The sequence below is a fragment of the Salvelinus alpinus genome, chromosome 12 (assembly GCF_045679555.1).
Source record: "Salvelinus alpinus chromosome 12, SLU_Salpinus.1, whole genome shotgun sequence".
Classification (NCBI taxonomy): domain Eukaryota; kingdom Metazoa; phylum Chordata; class Actinopteri; order Salmoniformes; family Salmonidae; genus Salvelinus; species Salvelinus alpinus.
The window spans coordinates 57,182,994-57,204,831 of NC_092097.1; the positions used below are offsets into that span (position 1 = coordinate 57,182,994).

Below are 21,838 nucleotides of genomic sequence, written 5' to 3' on the forward strand. Positions count from 1 at the left end.
CAGATACCCAGCTGGTTAAGCTAGTAGGTGATATTGAGGTAATGCTAGGCTGTCACGCCCTGGCCTTAGAGAGCCTTTTTATATCAATATTTGGTTTGGTCAGGGTGTGATTTGGGGTGGGCATTCTATGTTGTGTTTTCTATGATTTTGTATTTCTATGTTTTGGCCGGGTATGGTTCTCAATCAGGGACAGCTGTCTATCGTTGTCTCTGATTGGGAATCATACTTAGGTAGCCCTTTTCCCTCCTTTCAGTGTGGGACGTTGACTTTTGTTAGTGGCACTATAGCTTCACGGTTGTTTTTCTTCGTTTGTTGTTTTGTTGGCGTATTTTTCTAAAATAAAAGGAATATGTACGCTCACCACGCTGCACTTCCTTTGACGGCCGTGACATAGGCGGCTAACGTTATTTAGGCTAAGGGTTAAGGTTAGGTAATAAGCTGGCTAAGTAGTTAATTAAGGTTGGAAGGAAGGGATACCTAGTCAGATGAACAACCGCAATGTGTCTTCTGCATTTAACCAATGGCAGCCCCCCGCACCTCTCTGAATCAGATAGGTGCGAATTGAACTCACCTGGTGTCCCAGGTCTAAACCAGTCTCTGAATCAGAGAGGTGCGGAGGGGCTGCCATAATCGACATCCACTGCGCCCGGGTTAACAGTGGGTTAACTGCCTTGTTCAGGAGCAGAACTGCAGATTTTTACCTTGTCAGCTCAGAGATTCGATCCAGCAACCTTTCGGTTACCGGCCCAACGCTCTAACCCCTAGGCTACCTGCCACCCCTTTAAGGTTAGGAGTTAGAGGAAGGATTATCTAACATGTTAAGTAGTCGCAAAGTAGCAAAAAAAGTTAATAGTTGCAACGTTTCTAATGAGCTAAAATGCGAAAGTTGTCTGTAATGAGATTTGAACATATAACCTTTGTGTTGCCATCCTCCCCGACTAACCTGTTTTAAGCAACCTACTACTGTGTTTATCTTGGATTGAAATTCACTGTAAACCAAAACAAAATATTGTTGTGCGTGTCACAAATTTCCCATATTTCACAATAATCTGTGATACTGGGTTGGGGGCGAGCAGCTAGCAGGCAGGACAGGTAGCTGGTAGTTAGGTAGGCATCTGTAATATCTAACACGCCGGATGGTGATGCGGGGAAGAGGAGGATTATGTAAATGACATTTCACAGTTCTAAGTAAGTGAGTGAGACACAAGGATTTAGAATGACGTGGGTATATGAGTACATGTGGGCAGGATGTCTGATTTTAGAAAACACATGCAACGTGTTGGTGGGTGGTGGATTTTCTCCACAATAAAAAACAAATCTTCAAATCTGGCTCAGAATCACAATGCAGAGGATTACGGTGAATGGTGCAGGTGTTATGGGACACATGTAGGCAGGACATTGATGTCAGGTTTTAGAAATCAGGGCAACAATCTCTACTGTACAACATGTGGAGGTAACTGTCATAACACTACAGAATAGGACTAGCTGCTGTAGAAGGACCGAACCCCGTCGTGTTCCTACTCTGTGCCAATGCAGAGTTATCCAGCAGCTACAATTCAAAAAAACAAAATTTTTCCTCCGGATATTCTGCTTCGTCTGGACTGCAATAAAATCGTGACAGTCCCAAACTACCTTGTGACACATCAGGAGTGGGCTTTATTAAAAACTATAGCCTAGCCCTAGATGTTTATGCTCTGCTATGTACAGTGAGCTCCAAAAGTATTGGGACAGTGACACACGTGTTTTTTGTTGTTTTGACTCTGTTTTACTTCGTCACTTTGGATTTGAAATGATATGAGGTTAAACAAAAAATATAAAACGCAACATGTAACCATTTCTAAGATTTTTACTGAGTTACAGTTCAATATAAGGGAATTAGTCAATTGAAATAAATTCATTAGGCCCTAATCTATGGATTTCACATGACTGGGAATACAGATATGTATCTGTTGGTCATAGATACTTTTTAACAACAAAGAAAGGTAGGGGCGTGGATCAGAAAACCAGTCAGTATCTGGTGTGACCACCATTTGAGTCTCCGATGGTATTTACCAATACTGATGAGTGAGAAAGTTAGACGCACAAATATACCAGCAAGATACGCTAACCTCTCACCAATAACAGGAGAGGTTTGCATTTAAAAAAAATCCGTAATCATGACTCCAAAATGACACAATACATTATTTACCATTTCTATTGGGCACAAAATCATCTGAAACACAACTAAAACAAACAGCAAAGGCATCCAACCAATTGGAGCTACAATCTTGATGTAGTCATTGCGTGCTAGGAATATGGGACCAAATAGTTCACTTTTTACTACTTTAATACACATATACACTGAGTGGACAAAACATTAGGAACACCTGCTCTTTCCATGACAGACTGACCAGGTGAATCCAGGTGAAAAGCTATGATCCCTTATTGATGTCACCTGTTAAATCCATTTCAATCAGTGTAGATGAAGGGGTGGAGACAAGTTAAAGAAGGATGTTTAAGCCTTGAGACAGTTGAGACATGGATTGTGCATCATTCAGAGGGTGAATGGACAAGACAAAAGATTTAAGTGCCTTTTGAACAGGGTATGGTAGTAGGTGACAGGTGTGTCAAGAACTGCAGCTCTGCTGGGTTTTTCCACACTCAACAGTTTCCTGTGTGTATCAAGAATGGTCCACCGCCCAAATGACATCCAGCCAACTTGAGGGGTGCAAGTCAATATTAGGAAGGTGTTCTTAATGTTTTGTACACTCAGTTTAAGTGAATTTGTCCCAAAACTTTTGGTCCAACTAAAATGGGGAGACTGTGCAAAAAAAAAGTGCTGTAATTTCTAAACGGTTCACCCGATAAGGATGAAAATACAAATCTGGACCTCAAAGCCAGTTCCACTGCTCTTTTTTATTGTTGCTCTTTAATCAGAGACTGGTTTAGACCTGCGACACCAGGTGAGTTCAATTAATTATCAGGCAAATCAGAAAACCAGCAGTACTCCGGACCTCGTAGGGTTTGAATACCGCTGACATCAGTGGTGTAAAGTACTTAAGTAAAAATACTTTAAAGTACTACTTAAGTCATTTTTTGGGGGGTATCTGTACTTTACTATTTATCTTTTCGACAACTTTTAGTTTTACTTCCCTACATTCCTGAAGAAAATAATGTACTTTTTACTCCATACGTTTTCCCTGACACCCAAAAATACTCGTTACATTTTGAATGCTTAGCAGAACAGGAAAATGGTCCAATTCATGCACTAACCAAGAGAATATCCCTGGTCATCCCTACTGACTCTGATCTGTAGGACTCACTAAACAGAGAACATCCCTGGTCATCCCTACTGCCTCTGATCTGGAGAACTCACTAAACAGAGAACATCCCTGGTCATCCCTACTGCCTCTGATCTGGAGGACTCACTAAACAGAGAACATCCCTGGTCATCCCTACTGCCTCTGATCTGGAGGACTCACTAAACAGAGAACATCCCTGGTCATCCCTACTGCCTCTGATCTGGAGGACTCACTAAACAGAGAACATCCCTGGTCATCCCTACTGCCTCTGATCTGGCGAACTCACGGAGTCACAAAACACAAATTCTTAATTTGTAAATTATGTCTGAGTGTTTGAGTGTAACTCTGACCTATCCGTAAATTAAAAATATTTGCTTAATATAAGGATTTTGAAAGGATTTATTCTTTTACTTTTAATACTGAAGTACATTTTAGCAATTACATTTACTTTTGATACTAAAGTATTTTTTAAACCAAATACTTTTAGACTTTTACTCAAGTTGTAATTTACTGGGTGACTTTAACTTTTACTTGAGTCATTTTCTATTAAAGTATCTTTAATTTTACTCAAGTATGAAAATTGGGTACTTTTTCACCACTGCCTACCATAAACCATACACACTTAGCAAGCATGCATTCATCCATTCCCCAGAACATAAACCATACAAATATACTTGGCATTCATCCATTCCCCAGAACATAAACCATACAAATATACTTTGCATTCATCCATTCCCCAGAACATAAACCATACAAATATACTTGGCATTCATCCATTCCCCAGAACATAAACCATATACTTGGCATTCATCCATTCCCCAGAACATAAACCATATACTTGGCATTCATCCATTCCCCAGAACATAAACCATACAAATATACTTGTCATTCATCCATTCCCCAGAACATAAACCATACAAATATACTTGGCATTCATCCATTCCCCAGAACATAAACCATACAAATATACTTGGCATTCATCCATTACCCAGAACATAAACCATATACTTGGCATTCATCCATTCCCCAGAACATAAACCATACAAATATACTTGGCATTCATCCATTCCCCAGAACATAAACCATACAAATATACTTGTCATTCATCCATTCCCCAGAACATAAACCATATACTTGGCATTCATCCATTCCCCAGAACATAAACCATATACTTGGCATTCATCCATTCCCCAGAACATAAACCATATACTTGTCATTCATCCATTCCCCAGAACATAAACCATATACTTGTCATTCATCCGTTCCCCAGAACATAAACCATATACTTGGCATTCATCCATTCCCCAGGCCTGTGGGGTTGTGTGTTAAGGAAGAGAAGTCTGTTCAAATCCGACACTCCGTAGAGAGGTCACAACCTTCCATCTGTCCCTTCTCCCTCCCTATCTCCCATCGCCATAGCGAGCCAGGGGAGGACGTACGTGGTGATTACACAGTAACCATGGAGACCAAACAGAATGTACACACACAATCAGTCAGTCTGTATTGTGTTGTATGTATGGTAGTAGGACCTGTTACTGGAGGTGTCCTAACATAAACAGACTAGAACTTTCTCTCTCTCTCTCTCTCTCTCTCTCTCTCTCTCTCTCTCTCTCTCTCCCTCTCTTTCTCTCCCTCTCTTTCTTTCTTTCTTTCTTTCTTTCTTTCTTTCTTTCTTTCTTTCTTTCTTTCTTTCTTTCTTTCTCTCTCTCTCTCAATTCAATTCAATCCAAGGGGCTTTATTGGCATGGGAAACATGTGTTAACATTGCCAAAGCAAGTGAGGTAGATAATATACAAAAGTGAAATAAACAATAAAAATGAACAGTAAACATTACACATACAGAAGTCTCTCTCTCTCTCTCTCTCTCTCTCTCTCTCTTTCTTTCTTTCTTTCTTTCTCTCTCTCTCTCTCTCTCTCTCTCTCTCTCTCTCTCTCTCTCTCTCTTTCTTTCTCTCTCTCTCTCTCTCTCTCTCTCTCTCTCTCTCTCTCTCTCTCTCTCTCTCTCTCTCTCTCTCTACTATTCTCTCTCTCTCTCTCTCTCTCTCTCTCTCTCTCTCTCTCTCTCTCTCTCTCTCTCTCTCTCTCTCTCTCTCTCTCTCTCTCTCCTGTCTCTCTCTCTCTCTCTCTCTCTCTCTCTCTCTCTCTCTCTCTCTCTCTCTCTCTCTCTCTCTCTCTCTCTCTCTCTCTCTCTCTCTCTCTCTCTCTCTCCTGTCTCTAACTCACTCAACCTGTCCGGACAACATGATAGGCCCAGGGTGGTATTGGTATATGAGTGACAGGCAGGTAGATCAGTCCTGATAGGCCCTCAGGCTTCTAGAACTCGGGCGGCTGGCTGTATTTCCAAACATTCCGATGGCGATGTAAAGCCATTCATTAGAACAACCCACCCTGTCTGGCTGAGATCACTGTGTTTAGTCCCATCATTGGATTAGAGACAGTCATAAGCTAAGCAGCCATATATCAACAGCATAACATGGGGAACAGTGTTGACTTCATGGCTGGGTGGTGCATGCTTTCACAGTGAATAAGGCTGGATATGGGAGTGCACCTGGCCTAGTTGGAACAGAGATGTTCTAATGTAGAGTTCAAGACAGTTCTTTAAAATCAGAGTTCTAGACAGTTCTATAAAATCAGAGTTCTAGACAGTTCTATATAATCAGAGTTCTAGACAGTTCTATAATCAGAGTTCTAGACAGTTCTATAATCAGAGTTCTAGACAGCTCTATAATCAGAGTTCTAGACAGTTCTATAATCAGAGTTCTAGACAGTTCTATAATCAGAGTTCTAGACAGTTCTATAATCAGAGTTCTAGACAGTTCTATAATCAGAGTTCTAGACAGTTCTATAATCAGAGTTCTAGACAGTTCTATAATCCAGATATGTTCCAGAAACCCCCCAATATAACTCGGACACATTTTAGAACTAGAGAAAGGAACAGAGTCAAGGAACATTCTAGAACCACACATGGCCATCATGTGTAGTTAATAATAAGGGGATATTGGTGTGCATGTAAACGTGATCAGTGATATACTCCAATCAGCTGACAATGTGAACAATACTCAGACAGAGTGACTGTTATAATAGGAAGTCTCTGATCCTTCACAACCCAGGAACTACTGGAACTAAATGACTCTATTACAATAGGAATAGTCTCTGATCCTTCACAACCCAGGAACTACTGGAACTAAATGACTCTGTTATAATAGGAAGTCTCTGATCCTTCACAACCCAGGAACTACTGGAACTAAATGACTCTATTTGTCAGGTTTTGGCCAAGACTGTTCGGGTTTTGGTCACTAGATGTCCCCATTGCACCTTTTGTGTACCTTTTTGTTTTTCTTGCTCTAATTATTGTTTGCACCTGTAAGTCATTCCCTTGTTAGTATTTAAACCCTGTGTGTTCCTCAGTTCCTTGCTCAGTGTTTGTAAGTTAGCACCCAGCCCCAGCCCGAGCCTTGTTTTATACAGATATTTCTCTTGTTGGATTTTCCAGAGGTTCTCTGGTTTAGTTCTTCTGTATTATTTGAGTAGTCTTTTGAGGTTTGTTTTTCCCTGCTGTTTTTTACCACTTTGTGGAGTTTCTTTTGTATTTTGGAGGATTTCCATTTTGTGCCTCTTGGCTTTATTTTTTGACATTGTGGATTTAGTTTCTTTGCCTGAAGATTTTGTTCTTTAATTAAACCACCATCTCTAGTACTGCTGTGTCTGCCTCATCTTCTGGGTTCTGACGATTATTAGTGACTGTTTCTCGCACCGGGTCCTGACAGAAACACTGAGCCATTATAATGAACCCAGAGGCAGCCAGTACCCAGGATTTTTTTCCCATGCTGTCCCACCACGAGGGGACTGTCCAACGCCACGAAGCTGCTCTGGTTCAGCAAGAGGCCTTAATGGCTAGACATTCTCAACTTCTGTCAGAGATGCTGACTTCCATAAAGCAGATTTCGGATCGACTTTCCCCGGCAACCGCTTCTGCTCCAGTTCATCAGATTCAAGTGCCCCTGGCAGTTAACCCCCTGGCTGAACCTCGTCTGCCGCCTCCCCAACGGTTCTCAGGGGATCCGAGTGTTTGTAAGGGGTTTTTCACCCAATGTTCTCTCTCCTTTGAGCTGCAACCATCGTCGTTTCCCACCGACTGGTCCAAGATAGCATATATCATCACCCTGCTGTCGGAAAAAGCCCTAGCCTGGGCTACTGCTGTGTGGGATGCCCAAAGTCCCTGCTGTGCCAGCTACTCTACCTTTGCTGAAGAATTCAAGCGAGTGTTTCAAGGTCCTACCAACGGCCCTGACTCAGCCAAACAGCTCCTGACTCTACGCCAAGGTCGGCGCAGCGTGACGGACTATGCCATCCAGTTCCGCACTGTGGCAGCAGCAAGTGGCTGGAACGACGAGGCGCTCACAGTGTGTTTTTTGAAGGGTCTTTCCGACACCATCCAAGATGAACTGGCCACTCGGGAACCACCGGACAACCTCGAGTCCCTTATCAAGTTGGCTTCACGCATAGACCAGCGTCTGAGAGAGAGCGAACTCAACCGTAGACCGCTCACCCTAGCTCCTATCGGTTCCAGCTCCGAGTCTCCACCTTTATCCTCGCTGGCTCCACCAGAACCCATGCAGGTTGGACGCATCTCCCAGGCTGAGAGAGACCGCCGGATGAGGGAGCGATGCTGTCTATATTGCGGCAAACCGGGCCATTTCCGCTCCACGTGTCCCGGGCTCCAGGGAAACGCACTCTCCCGTGCAGGCCTGGGAGGACTGTAACGGGAAACATAACCTCCTCCCATCCATCCAACTCCCGCCTGCTCATTCCAGTTACCCTTTCCTGGGACGACCACGAGTTTTCTCTTCAAGCCTTGGTAGACTCTGGAGCCGCAGGTAACTTCATGGATGGGGTCTGGGCGAAAGAGAATGGCGTTCCTTCTGAACCTCTGAGTGACCCCATAAGGGTTACTACGTTGGATAGAAGTCCTTTGGGATCTGGACTTGTCACTCGTGCCACTACCCCCTTGCGACTTTCAGTTTCCCAACACCAGGAAGTGATGAACTTTCATCTGATCTCCTGTTCCGAGTTCCCTCTCGTCCTTGGTTATCCCTGGCTTCACAGCCATAACCCTCACATCGACTGGTCTGTGGGCACTATCAAGCAGTGGGGTCCTACGTGCCAAGCCACTTGTATCTTCCCGAGTTCCCCGAGTTCCCCTTCCGAGTCTCTTGAATCCATCGACCTGTCCCGAGTTCCCGAGTGTTACCATGACCTCAAACTGGTATTTAGCAAACAGAGGGCCACCAAACTACCACCCCATAGACCTTACGATTGCACCATCGACCTGTTTCCGGGGACCTGCCCTCCCAGGGGTCGGATCTTTTCCCTTTCTCCTCCCGAACGAGCTGCTATGGATACCTACATCAAGGACGCTCTGGCAGCAGGCCTCATGCGTCCATCTACCTCGCCGGCGGGAGCAGGGTTTTTCTTTGTGGCCAAGAAAGACGGTGGATTACGACCTTGCATCAACTACCGGGGACTCAATGCCATAACCGTCCGTAACCGCTACCCGCTACCCCTTATGGCCACAGCCTTTGAGCTGCTCCAGGAAGCAGTTGTCTTCACTAAGCTTGACCTGCGGAACGCATACCATCTTGTGCGGATCAAACCCGGGGACGAGTGGAAGACCGCTTTCAACACGCCTACTGGTCACTACGAATACTCGGTGATGCCCTTCGGCCTGACCAACGCTCCGGCTGTGTTCCAAGCGCTCATAAACGATGTGCTTAGGGATATGCTTAACATCTTCGTGTTTGTTTACTTGGATGACATCCTCATCTTTTCGAGCTCCCTTCAAGAACACACTAAGCATGTCAGACAAGTGCTCAAACGCCTCCTAGACAGCCATTTGTACGTTAAGCCGGAAAAGTGTGAATTCCATTCCTCTCGAGTACAATTCCTGGGATTTATAGTGGAACCCGGTCGAGTCCAGATGGACCCCAAGAAGGTAGGGGCGGTAGCGGATTGGCCCACCCCCAAGTCCGTTAAGGAAGTTCAGCGTTTCCTGGGCTTCACCAACTTTTACCGCAAGTTCATCAAGAACTTCAGCTCGGTGGCAGCCCCACTCTCAGCCGTAACCAAGGGTGGCAACACAAGGTTTCTGTGGGGAAGAGAAGCTGAGACGGCCTTCCAAGGACTCAAGCAGCGCATCCTCTCTGCTCCCATCCTGACACTACCAACGGCGGATGAACCTTTTGTGGTGGAGGTAGACGCATCAGAGGTTGGGGTTGGAGCTGTCCTGTCTCAGAGGGGTGAAGACAAGAGGCTTCATCCTTGCGCCTTCTTCTCTCACCGGCTTACCCCGGCCGAGAGGAATTACGATGTGGGGGATCGTGAACTCCTAGCGGTTAAGATGGCATTGAAGGAATGGAGACACTGGCTCGAGGGGGCTTCTCAACCGTTTCAAGTGCTTACGGACCACAAAAATCTGGAGTATATCCAGCAGGCGAAGCGGTTGAACTCCAGACAAGCTCGATGGTCTCTTTTCTTCAGCCGATTTCAGTTTATCCTCACCTATAGACCCGGGTCGAAGAATCTCAAACCGGACGCCTTGTCACGAATCTACTCTCCTGCCATTCGAGAAGATACTGACATGACTGTCCTTCCGGCCGCTAAGATCGTGGCTCCGATCTCGTGGCAAGTGGAGGATACCGTGAAACAAGCTCAAGCCATCGAACCGGGCCCTGGAGGAGGTCCTGCTAATCGGTTGTTTGTTCCCAAGGCAGCAAGGTCCCAAGTCCTTCTGTGGGGGCACTCCTCTCGCCTCACCTGTCACCCGGGCGTAGGTCGCACCTTGGAGTTCATCCAGCGTAAGTTCTGGTGGCCCACCATAAAAGAAGACGTTGCCACTTTCGTCAAGGCCTGTTCCGTGTGCTGCCAGGGCAAATCTTCTCACCTCCGCCCTCAAGGACTCCTTCACCCTTTATCTATTCCCCACCAACCCTGGTCCCATATCTCGTTGGACTTTATTACTGGCCTTCCTCCGTCCCATGGTAATACTACGATCCTAGTCATCATCGACAGGTTTTCTAAGGCGGCCAGGTTTGTTCCCTTGACCAAATTACCTTCTGCCAAGGAAACAGCTGAGTTGGTGATTAACCATGTGTTCCGAGTCTTTGGGATTCCGCAAGATATGGTTTCCGACAGAGGTCCCAAGTTCGCCTCATGGTTTTGGAAGGCCTTCTGCCAACTCATAGGGGCCACGGCCAGTTTATCTTCAGGGTACCATCCGGAGTCCAATGGCCAAACTGAGAGGATGAATCAGGAGCTGGAAACCACCCTCAGATGCATGGTTTCCAACAACCCGTCCACATGGTCATCCTTCATTGTTTGGGCCGAGTACGCGCACAACACCTTGTGCTCCTCCTCCACTGGTATATCCCCGCATGAGTGTCAGTTTGGCTATGCGCCTCTATTGTTCCCGGACCAGGAGGCAGAAGTCAGAGTGCCTTCAGCCTCGAGGTTCATCAGACGCTGTCGGCTTACGTGGAAGAAGGCACGTCTTAATCTTCTGCGTTCCTCTCAGCAGTACCAACAACAAGCCAACAGACGTCGCCGTCCCGGTCCTACCCTGTACCCCGGCCAGAGAGTATGGCTCTCAACTAAGAACTTACCACTACGGGTGGAGTCTCGCAAGCTGTCCCAGAGGTTCATCGGTCCCTTTAAGATTGCCAGGAGAGTCAATCCCGTTACTTTTCGCCTACACTTACCCAGATCCCTTAAGATCAATCCAACATTTCACATTTCTTTGTTAAAACCTGTTTTTTTTTCTCCCCTTATCCCGGCAGGCAGACCTCCACCTCCGCCCCGTGTCATCGGTGGCCAGTCGGCTTATACCGTCCACCGGATACTGGATTCCCGCCGGGTGCAGCGGTCCTGGCAGTATCTGGTGGACTGGGAAGGCTACGGTCCCGAGGAGCGCTCCTGGGTTCCTGCCAAGGACATACTGGACCCTGACCTCATTCGTCAGTTCAGGACCCTCCACCCTGAGAAGGCTGGTAGGAACGTCAGGAGCCGTTCCTAGGAGGGGGATTCTGTCAGGTTTTGGCCAAGACTGTTCGGGTTTTGGTCACTAGATGTCCCCATTGCACCTTTTTTGTACCTTTTGGTTTTTCTTGCTCTAATTATTGTTTGCACCTGTAAGTCATTCCCTTGTTAGTATTTAAACCCTGTGTGTTCCTCAGTTCCTTGCTCAGTGTTTGTAAGTTAGCACCCAGCCCCAGCCCAAGCCTTGTTTTATACAGATATTTCTCTTGTTGGATTTTCCAGAGGTTCTCTGGTTTAGTTCTTCTGTATTATATGAGTAGTCTTTTTAGTATTTAAACCCTGTGTGTTCCTCAGTTCCTTGCTCAGTGTTTGTAAGTTAGCACCCAGCCCCAGCCCAAGCCTTGTTTTATACAGATATTTCTCTTGTTGGATTTTCCAGAGGTTCTCTGGTTTAGTTCTTCTGTATTATATGAGTAGTCTTTTGAGGTTTGTTTTTCCCTGCTGTTTTTTACCACTTTGTGGAGTTTCTTTTGTATTTTGGAGGATTTCCATTTTGTGCCTCTTGGCTTTATTTTTGGACATTGTGGATTTAGTTTCTTTGCCTGAAGATTTTGTTCTTTAATTAAACCACCATCTCTAGTACTGCTGTGTCTGCCTCATCTTCTGGGTTCTGACGATTATTAGTGACTGTTTCTCGCACCGGGTCCTGACACTATTATAATAGGAATAGTCTCTGATCCTTCACAACCCAGGAACTACTGGAACTAAATGACTGTTATAATAGGAAGTCTCTGATCCTTCACAACCCAGGAACTACTGGAACTAAATGACTCTATTATAATAGGAATAGTCTCTAATCCTTCACAACCCAGGAACTACTGGAACTAAATGACTCTATTATAATAGGAATAGTCTCTGATCCTTCACAACCCAGGAACTACTGGAACTAAATGACTCTATTATAATAGGAAGTCTCTGATCCTTCACCACCCAGGAACTACTGGAACTAAATGACTCTGTTATAATAGGAAGTCTCTGATCCTTCACCACCCAGGGACTACTGGAACTAAATGACTCTGTTATAATAGGAAGTCTCTGATCCTTCACCACCCAGGGACTACTGGAACTAAATGACTCTATAATAGGAAGTCTCTGATCCTTCACCACCCAGGGACGACTGGAACTAAATGACTCTATTATAATAGGAAGTCTCTGATCCTTCACCACCCAGGAACTACTGGAACTAATGACTCTGTTATAATAGGAAGTCTCTGATCCTTCACCACCCAGGAACTACTGGAACTAATGACTCTGTTATAATAGGAAGTCTCTGATCCTTCACCACCCAGGAACTACTGGAACTAAATGACTCTATTATAATAGGAAGTCTCTGATCCTTCACCACCCAGGGACTAGTGGAACTAAATGACTCTATTATAATAGGAAGTCTCTGATCCTTCACCACCCAAGAACTATTGGAACTAAATGACTCTATTATAATAGGAAGTCTCTGATCCTTCACCACCCAGGGACTAGTGGAACTAAATGACTCTATTATCATAGGAATAGTCTCTTATCAGAAAGGACAGAGAGATGGTCGCTGCAGGTGAGGGTTGAAAGGACAGAGAGAGGGTCGCTGCAGGTGAGGGTTGAAAGGACAGAGAGAGGGTCGCTGCAGGTGAGGGTTGAAAGGACAGAGAGAGGGTCGCTGCAGGTGAGGGTTGAAAGGACAGAGAGAGGGTCGCTGCAGGTGAGGGTTGAAAGGACAGAGAGAGGGTCGCTGCAGGTGAGGGTTGAAAGGACAGAGAGAGGGTCGCTGCAGGTGAGGGTTGAAAGGACAGAGAGAGGGTCGCTGCAGGTGAGGGTTGAAAGGACAGAGAGATGGTCGCTGCAGGTGAGGAGTGAAACGACAGAGAGAGGGTGAAAGGACAGAAAAAGGAAGTGAAAAGGAGAATGTCTGTGGACAGGACGTACACATGCAAGCCTTCAACATACATGTTCACACACACACAAACATACTTTTGGAGCTGCAGTATGAGGGTGTGTGAGAATGTCAGCTCCTGCAGTGCAGTTCCACGAAGAGAAGAGAGAGAGGCTCACTCCTCCACTCCTACTCACGACCCCATTTCCACAGCAGCAGTTACACAACACAGCAGCCATCCAACCCCAGACAACCAGCCAGCCAGCCAGCCAGACAACCAACGAGCCAGCCAGCCAGACAACCGGACAGCCAGCCAGCCAGCCAGACAACCAGCCACACAGCCAGCCAGACAGCCAGCCAGACAACCAGCCAGCCAGCCAGCCAGCCAGCCAGACCATCAGACAACCTGCCAGCCAGACAACCAGCCAGCCAGACAGCCAGACAACCAGCCAGACAGCCAGCCAGCCAGCCAGCCATACAACCAGCCAGCCAGCCAGCCAGCCAGCCAGCCAGACAACCAGCCAGACAGTCAGCCAAACAACCAGCCAGCCAGCCAGACAACCAGCCAGCCAGACAGACAGACAGACAACCAGCCAGCCAGCCAGCCAGCTAGACAACCAGCCAGACAACCGGACAACCAGCCAGCCAGCCAGCCAGCCAGCCAGACAACCAGCCAGCCAGCCAGCCAGCCAGCCAGCCAACCAGCCACACAGCCAGCCACACAGCCAGCCAGACAACCAGCCAACCAGCCACACAGCCAGCCATATGACTCACTATATACTACTACCTGACTGACCCTACCGGTAAATATGACTCACTATATACTACTACCTGACTGACCCTACCTGTAGATATGACTCACTATATACTACTACCTGACTGACCCCTACCTGTAGATATGACTCACTATATACTACTACCTGACTGACCCTACCTGTAGATATGACTCACTATATACTACTACCTGACTGACCCTACCTGTAGATATGACTCACTATATACTACTACCTGACTGACCCTACCTGTAGATATAACTCACTATATACTACTACCTGGCTGACCCTACCTGTAGATATGACTCACTATATACTACTACCTAACTGACCCCTACCTGTAGATATGACTCACTATATACTATTACCTGTGACAGACAGACAGACAGACAACCAGCCAGCCAGCCAGCCAGCTAGACAACCAGCCAGACAACCGGACAACCAGCCAGCCAGCCAGCCAGCCAGCCAGACAACCAGCCAGCCAGCCAGCCAGCCAACCAGCCACACAGCCAGCCACACAGCCAGCCAGACAACCAGCCAACCAGCCACACAGCCAGCCATATGACTCACTATATACTACTACCTGACTGACCCTACCGGTAAATATGACTCACTATATACTACTACCTGACTGACCCTACCTGTAGATATGACTCACTATATACTACTACCTGACTGACCCTACCTGTAGATATGACTCACTATATACTACTACCTGACTGACCCTACCTGTAGATATAACTCACTATATACTACTACCTGACTGACCCCTACCTGTAGATATGACTCACTATATACTACTACCTAACTGACCCTACCTGTAGATATAACTCACTATATACTATTACCTGACTGGCTGACTGACCCCTACCTGTAGATATGACTCACTATATACTACTACCTGACTGACCCTACCTGTAGATATAACTCACTATATACTACTACCTGACTGACCCTACCTGTAGATATGACTCACTATATACTACTACCTGACTGCCCCCTACCTGTAGATATGACTCACTATATACTATTACCTAACTGACCCCTACCTGTAGATATGACTCACTATATACTACTACCTGACTGACCCTACCTGTAGATATGACTCACTATATACTACTACCTAACTGACCCCTACCTGTAGATATGACTCACTATATACTACTACCTGACTGACCCCTACCTGTAGATATGACTCACTATATACTACTACCTAACTGACCCCTACCTGTAGATATGACTCACTATATACTACTACCTGACTGACCCCTACCTGTAGATATGACTCACTATATACTACTACCTGACTGACCCTACCTGTAGATATGACTCACTATATACTACTACCTGGCTGACCCTACCTGTAGATATGACTCACTATATACTACTACCTGACTGACCCCTACCTGTAGATATGACTCACTATATACTACTACCTGACTGACCCTACCTGTAGATATGACTCACTATATACTACTACCTAACTGACCCTACCTGTAGATATAACTCACTATATACTACTACCTGACTGACCCTACCTGTAGATATGACTCACTATATACTATTACCTAACTGACCCCTACCTGTAGATATGACTCACTATATACTATTACCTGACTGACCCTACCGGTAAATATGACTCACTATATACTATTACCTGACTGGCTGACTGACCCCTACCTGTAGATATGACTCACTATATACTATTACCTAACTGACCCCTACCTGTAGATATGACTCACTATATACTATTACCTAACTGACCCCTACCTGTAGATATGACTCACTATATACTACTACCTAACTGACCCCTACCTGTAGATATGACTCACTATATACTACTACCTGACTGACCCTACCTGTAGATATGACTCACTATATACTATTACCTAACTGACCCCTACCTGTAGATATGACTCACTATATACTACTACCTGACTGACCCCTACCTGTAGATATGACTCACTATATACTACTACCTAACTGACCCCTACCTGTAGATATGACTCACTATATACTACTACCTGACTGACCCTACCTGTAGATATGACTCACTATATACTATTACCTGACTGGCTGAAGGACAGAGAGAGCGTCGCTGCAGGTGAGGAGTGAAACAACAGAGAGAGGGTGAAAGGACAGAAAAAGGAAGTGAAAAGGAGAATGTCTGTGGACAGGACGTACACATGCAAGCCTACATTGACCCTCCCCTTTTTTTTCACTGACATTCTTCCACTGGCTTTATGCACACTGACTGGACTCTACCTACACACTGACTGGACTCTACCCACACACTGACTGGAATCTACCCACACACTGACTGGACTCTACCTACACACTGACTGGACGCTACCCACACACTGACTGGACTCTACCCACACACTGACTGGACTCTACCTACACACTGACTGGAATCTACCCACACACTGACTGGACTCTACCTACACACTGACTGGACGCTACCCACACACTGACTGGACTCTACCTACACACTGACTGGACTCTACCCACACACTGACTGGACTCTACCCACACACTGACTGGACTCTACCTACACACTGACTGGACTCTACCCACACACTGACTGGACTCTACCCACACACTGACTGGACTCTACCTACACACTGACTGGACTCTACCCTCACACTGACTGGACTCTACCTACACACTGACTGGACTCTACCCACACACTGACTGGACTCTACCCACACACTGACTGGACTCTACCTACACACTGACTGGACTCTACCCACACACTGACTGGACTCTACCCACACACTGACTGGACTCTACCTACACACTGACTGGACTCTACCCTCACACTGACTGGACTCTACCCACACACTGACTGGACTCTACCTACACACTGACTGGACTCTACCCACACACTGACTGGACTCTACCCACACACTGACTGGACTCTACCCACACACTGACTGGACTCTACCCACACTGACTGGACTCTACCCACACACTGACTGGACTCTACCCACACTGACTGGACTCTACGCACACTGACTGGACTCTACCTACACACTGACTGGACTCTACACACACTGACTGGACTCTACCCACACACTGACTGGACTCTACCCACACTGACTGGACTCTACGCACACTGACTGGACTCTACGCACACTGACTGGACTCTACCCACACACTGACTGGACTCTACCCACACACTGACTGGACTCTACCCACACACTGACTGGACTCTACCCACACACTGACTGGACTCTACCCACACACTGACTGGACTCTACCTACACACTGACTGGACTCTACCCACACACTGACTGGACTCTACCCACACACTGACTGGACTCTACCCACACACTGACTGGACTCTACCCACACACTGACCGGACTCTACCCACACACTGACTGGACTCTACCCACACACTGACTGGACTCTACCCACACACTGACTGGACTCTACCCACACACTGACTGGACTCTACCCACACGCTGACTGGACTCTACCCACACACTGACTGGACTCTACCCACACACTGACTGGACTCTACCCACACACTGACTGGACTCTACCCACACTGACTGGACTCTACCTACACACTGACTGGACTCTACCCACACACTCACACATACTACAGTGACACACACACACAAACGCCACACACACTAACACATAAACACACTTCAACACACTCTCAAACTCTTCACATACGCTGCTGCTACTCTGTTTATTATCTATCCTGATTACGTAGTTACTTTTAACCCTACCTACATGTACATGTTACCTTGTACCCCCTGCACATTGACTCAGTACCGATTTTGAGAGAGACAAAGAGAGACAGCGAGAGAGACAGAGACAGAGACAGAGAGAGAGAGAGAGAATTCAAACTTTAAGGTGCAATAACACAGTAACTACACTGGTTATTAATCTGGCTAGTATTCCATGAGACCCTGTTGACCACAATTGGTTGAAGTGCAGTAACATCAACATCAACATCAACAAAGGTCACATGTCAGTTTTGTCTCTTTGATGGAGAGAGGGTTCCCTGACCTTTTATACAGTCCACTAAAGCTCCAGCGGCTGCAGGCCAGAGAGCTGGAGCTGTGCCCAGAATATGACCCTCCTCCTTGGGGAGATAGCCCTCTCCCCATTGCCTCTCTCTCTCTCTGCCAGACCTCCACAAGGGCATCAACCTGTCCTCACAGTGTCTACCTCACAGTGTTGGCTGTTACAGAGCTCTTAGATCGAGGACAATGGCCAAAATTGACAACAATGACAATAATCAATTTATTTATATTGTGTTCTATTCTATTCTTATTTGACCTGTTCTGTTCTGCTATATTCTATTATATTATCAACTGCTTAGTATTGATGAAGAAGGAGAGAACTGAATCAACAATCAGTTGAGAAAAATAGACAAGAGAAAGAAAGACAGACAGACAGAGAGAGAGAGTCCGAGGCATTGAGAGACTATTATTATGTAACGTCACAGATGTGTTAAGATGAGGAATCCACCCATAGAGCGTTTTCATTCCAGAATCAGCATGTAGCCATCTTCGTTCCTTCTGAGAACATCGAGGGACAGAAGTAATTTATTCAACTGGTACTGAACTGGGGAGGACACGGGCGTTGGACAGGGAAGGTGCCAGCTATTGTAACATCAATCATTATGTGAAACAATGTTACAATGGCCTTTTCAACAACGACTACGATTGAGTTATACACGATTGAGGGCATACCCAAAGCCAATATAAATATTTCACCTTGGTGACATTCGTGAATTAATAATTCCCCATACGAGAATAAAGAGAACCGTTCGTGATTTCAGACCACATCTGCTCATGTGCCAATGGCATACGGACATAGAATATGAAATGTAATGGGTTACTACTATATGTCACACTTGAAAAATGTATTTCGGGTTGAGATCGTTACAATTTATCCAGTTTACAGCGCTCTTGTGCCGCCGTGCCGTGAGCGCATTCTTTCCTACCTGAATCGTGGAGAGTCTTTAATACATTCTTCAAAGTCCACAGTCATCTTTGCGTTTTCCTTCTAGTATTCCTCTTTCAATAGGTTAATGTCATTGCCCGGGGCTGCTGTCGTTATAAACGGTTGGATGAAACGAGTCCGGTACAGTTGCAGTATTCCCTCTCTGTCGGACGCGCGGCAGCGGCAGCTTGTTCTGTCACCGTGACACAGAACGTAGTCTCAATGCATGTCAAATTACTACGGCTGCTGTTGCTCTACGTCCACGGATGCCGAGATCGGTGTGAGGGGCGTGTCCGCTCTGTATGCACGACACACCCCTCTGCCAATCACAATGATGGCATCATAAAGCGACAGACTTTTGTGTGTCGCATGGTTTCCACTGCCACAAAGTGGCTACATCGAAAATATTCATGAGTTGTTATGTTTGCTTTTTGGTATTAATTTAAAGTTAGGTTTAAGGTTATCAGTGTGGAAAATGTAAGGGTCAAGGTTAGGGTTAGGTTTAAATTCACATTTGAAGAAGATAAATTGTAGAAATAGGCAGTTTTTATTGACTTTGTGGCTGTGGTGGTAACTAGTAATGACCATGTCGCGTTGAGTGTGAAGTTGAAGGTGTGCAATGTGATTTTTCTGTGGAATTATCAAACATAACCTCTGTCAAATCTCTCTTTGATAAAATAGAAAACAGCAACAAGCAGAGGTTCAGGTTGGGGCATATTTTTCCCTATATAGCCTTTGAGTTGCATAACAGGAGTTTGTCCTTGAAACAGTCAATGATCATGCACAATGGCAGTGTCCGTTATCTCATCTTCTTCCAATACCTCGGGACAAAGTACAGGTACATAGATTAATGGCTATTCCTGTGCAATTTACGTCTCCGAAGTGTACTATTCAATGAATGACATCAGTTATTATATATTCTGTTGTCATCCAACTCCATTATATTCAGTTCTGTTGTCATCCAACTCCATTATATTCAGTTCTGTTGTCATCCAACTCCATTATATTCAGTTCTGTTGTCATCCAACTCCATTATATTCAGTTCTGTTGTCATCCAACTCCATTATATTCAGTTCTGTTGTCATCCAACTCCATTATATTCAGTTCTGTTGTCATCCAACTCCATTATATTCAGTTCTGTTGTCATCCAACTCCATTATATTCAGTTCTGTTGTCATCCAACTCCATTATATTCAGTTCTGTTGTCATCCAACTCCATTATATTCAGTTATCAATAAACTCTCTATTCTTGTCTCTTCTAGTGGCGTTATGAAGGCGCCTCCACACCAAGCAGTCAAGGGTGTCCAGAACTATTTGGAGGTGAGTGTTCATTGTCTGCTAACCCTACCCCTGTCTGCTACCCCTGTCTGCTAACCCTACCGCTGTCTGCTACCCCTGTCTGCTAACCCTACCGCTGTCTGCTAACCCTACCCCTGTCTGCTACCCCTGTCTGCTACCCCTACCCCTGTCTGCTACCCCTGTCTGCTACCCCTGTCTGCTAACCCTACCCCTGTCTGCTAACCCTACCCCTGTCTGCTAACCCTACCCCTGTCTGCTAACCCTACCCCTGTCTGCTAACCCTACCCCTGTCTGCTAACCCTAAGCCTGTCTGCTAACCCTAACCCTGTCTGCTAACCCTAACCCTGTCTGCTACCCCTGTCTGCTACACCTGTCTGCTACACCTGTCTGATACCCCTGTCTGCTACACCTGTCTGCTAATCCTACCCCTGTCTGCTACCCCTGTCTGCTACCCCTGTCTGTTAACCCTAAGCCTGTTTGCTACCCCTGTCTGCTACCCCTGTCTGCTACCCCTGTCTGCTACCCCTGTCTGCTACCCCTGTCTGCTAACCGGAACCCTGTTGGCCAGCCCTGTCTGACTGGGGAGTAAAGAGAAGGAGTAAACTAGAGAGTTGATGCATAATCAAATAAACTCAGTAAAAAAAGAAATGACCTCTCACTGTCAACTGCGTTTATTTTCAGAAAACTTAACCTGTGTAAATATTTGTATCAACATAACAAGATTCAACAACTGAGACATAAACTGAACAAGTTCCACAGACATGTGACTAAAATAAATGGAATAATGTGTCCCTGAACAAAGGGGGGGGGTCAAAATCAAAAGTAACAGTCAGTATCTGGTGTGGCCACCAGCTGCATTAAGTACTGCAGTGCATCTCCTCCTCATGGACTGCACCAGATTTGACAGTTCTTGCTGTGAGATGTTACCCCACACTTCCACCAAGGTACCTGCAAGTTCCCGGACATTTCTGGGGGGAATGGCCCTAGCCCTCCCCCTCCGATCCAACAGGTCCTAGACGTGCTCAATGGGATTGAGATCCAGGCTCTTTGCTGGCCATGGCAGAACACTGGCATTCCTGCCTTGCAGGAAATCATGCACGGAACGAGCAGTATGGCTGGTGGCAATGTCATGCTGGAGGGTCATGTCAGGATGAGCCTGCAGGAAGGGTACCACATGAGGGAGGAGGATTTCTTCCCTGTAATGCACAGCGTTGAGATTGCCTGCAATGACAACAAGCTCAGTACGATGATGCTGTGACACACCGCCCCAGACCATGACGGACCCTCCACCTCCAAATCGATCCCGCTCCAGAGTACAGGCCTCGGTGTAACGCTCATTCCTTCGACCATAAACGCGAATCCGACCATCACCCCACGTGAGACAAAACCGTGACTCGTCAGTGAAGAGCACTTTTTGCCAGTCCTGTCTGGTCCAGCGACGGTGGGTTTGTGCCCATAGGCGACGTTGTTGCCGGTGATGTCTGGTGAGGACCTGCCTTACAACAGGCCTACAAGCCCTCAGTCCAGCCTCTCTCAGCCTATTGTGGACAGTCTGAGCACTGAT

General features: G+C 46.2%; 2 protein-coding genes across 4 annotated transcripts in view; one reads left to right on the forward strand and one right to left on the reverse strand.

Annotated features, from left to right (window-relative positions):
• The window catches only part of LOC139536405 (arf-GAP with coiled-coil, ANK repeat and PH domain-containing protein 3-like), a 185,053-nt gene extending 165,797 nt beyond the window's left edge, over positions 1 to 19,256 (reverse strand). The window contains exon 1 of the mRNA XM_071336916.1: positions 18,977 to 19,256. Coding sequence (XP_071193017.1) covers positions 18,977 to 19,023 — 47 coding nt within the window. The 5' untranslated portion in view covers positions 19,024 to 19,256. The remainder of the gene's footprint in view (positions 1 to 18,976) is intronic.
• An 82-nt stretch (positions 19,257 to 19,338) lies between these two features.
• Positions 19,339 to 21,838, forward strand: part of pusl1 (pseudouridine synthase like 1) — a 46,142-nt gene continuing 43,642 nt past the window's right edge. For all 3 annotated transcript variants that reach the window (XM_071336917.1, XM_071336919.1, XM_071336918.1), the window contains exons 1-2: positions 19,339 to 19,813; positions 20,238 to 20,295. In XM_071336917.1, the coding sequence (XP_071193018.1) occupies positions 19,749 to 19,813; positions 20,238 to 20,295 (123 nt within the window). In that variant the 5' untranslated portion in view covers positions 19,339 to 19,748. The remainder of the gene's footprint in view (positions 19,814 to 20,237; positions 20,296 to 21,838) is intronic.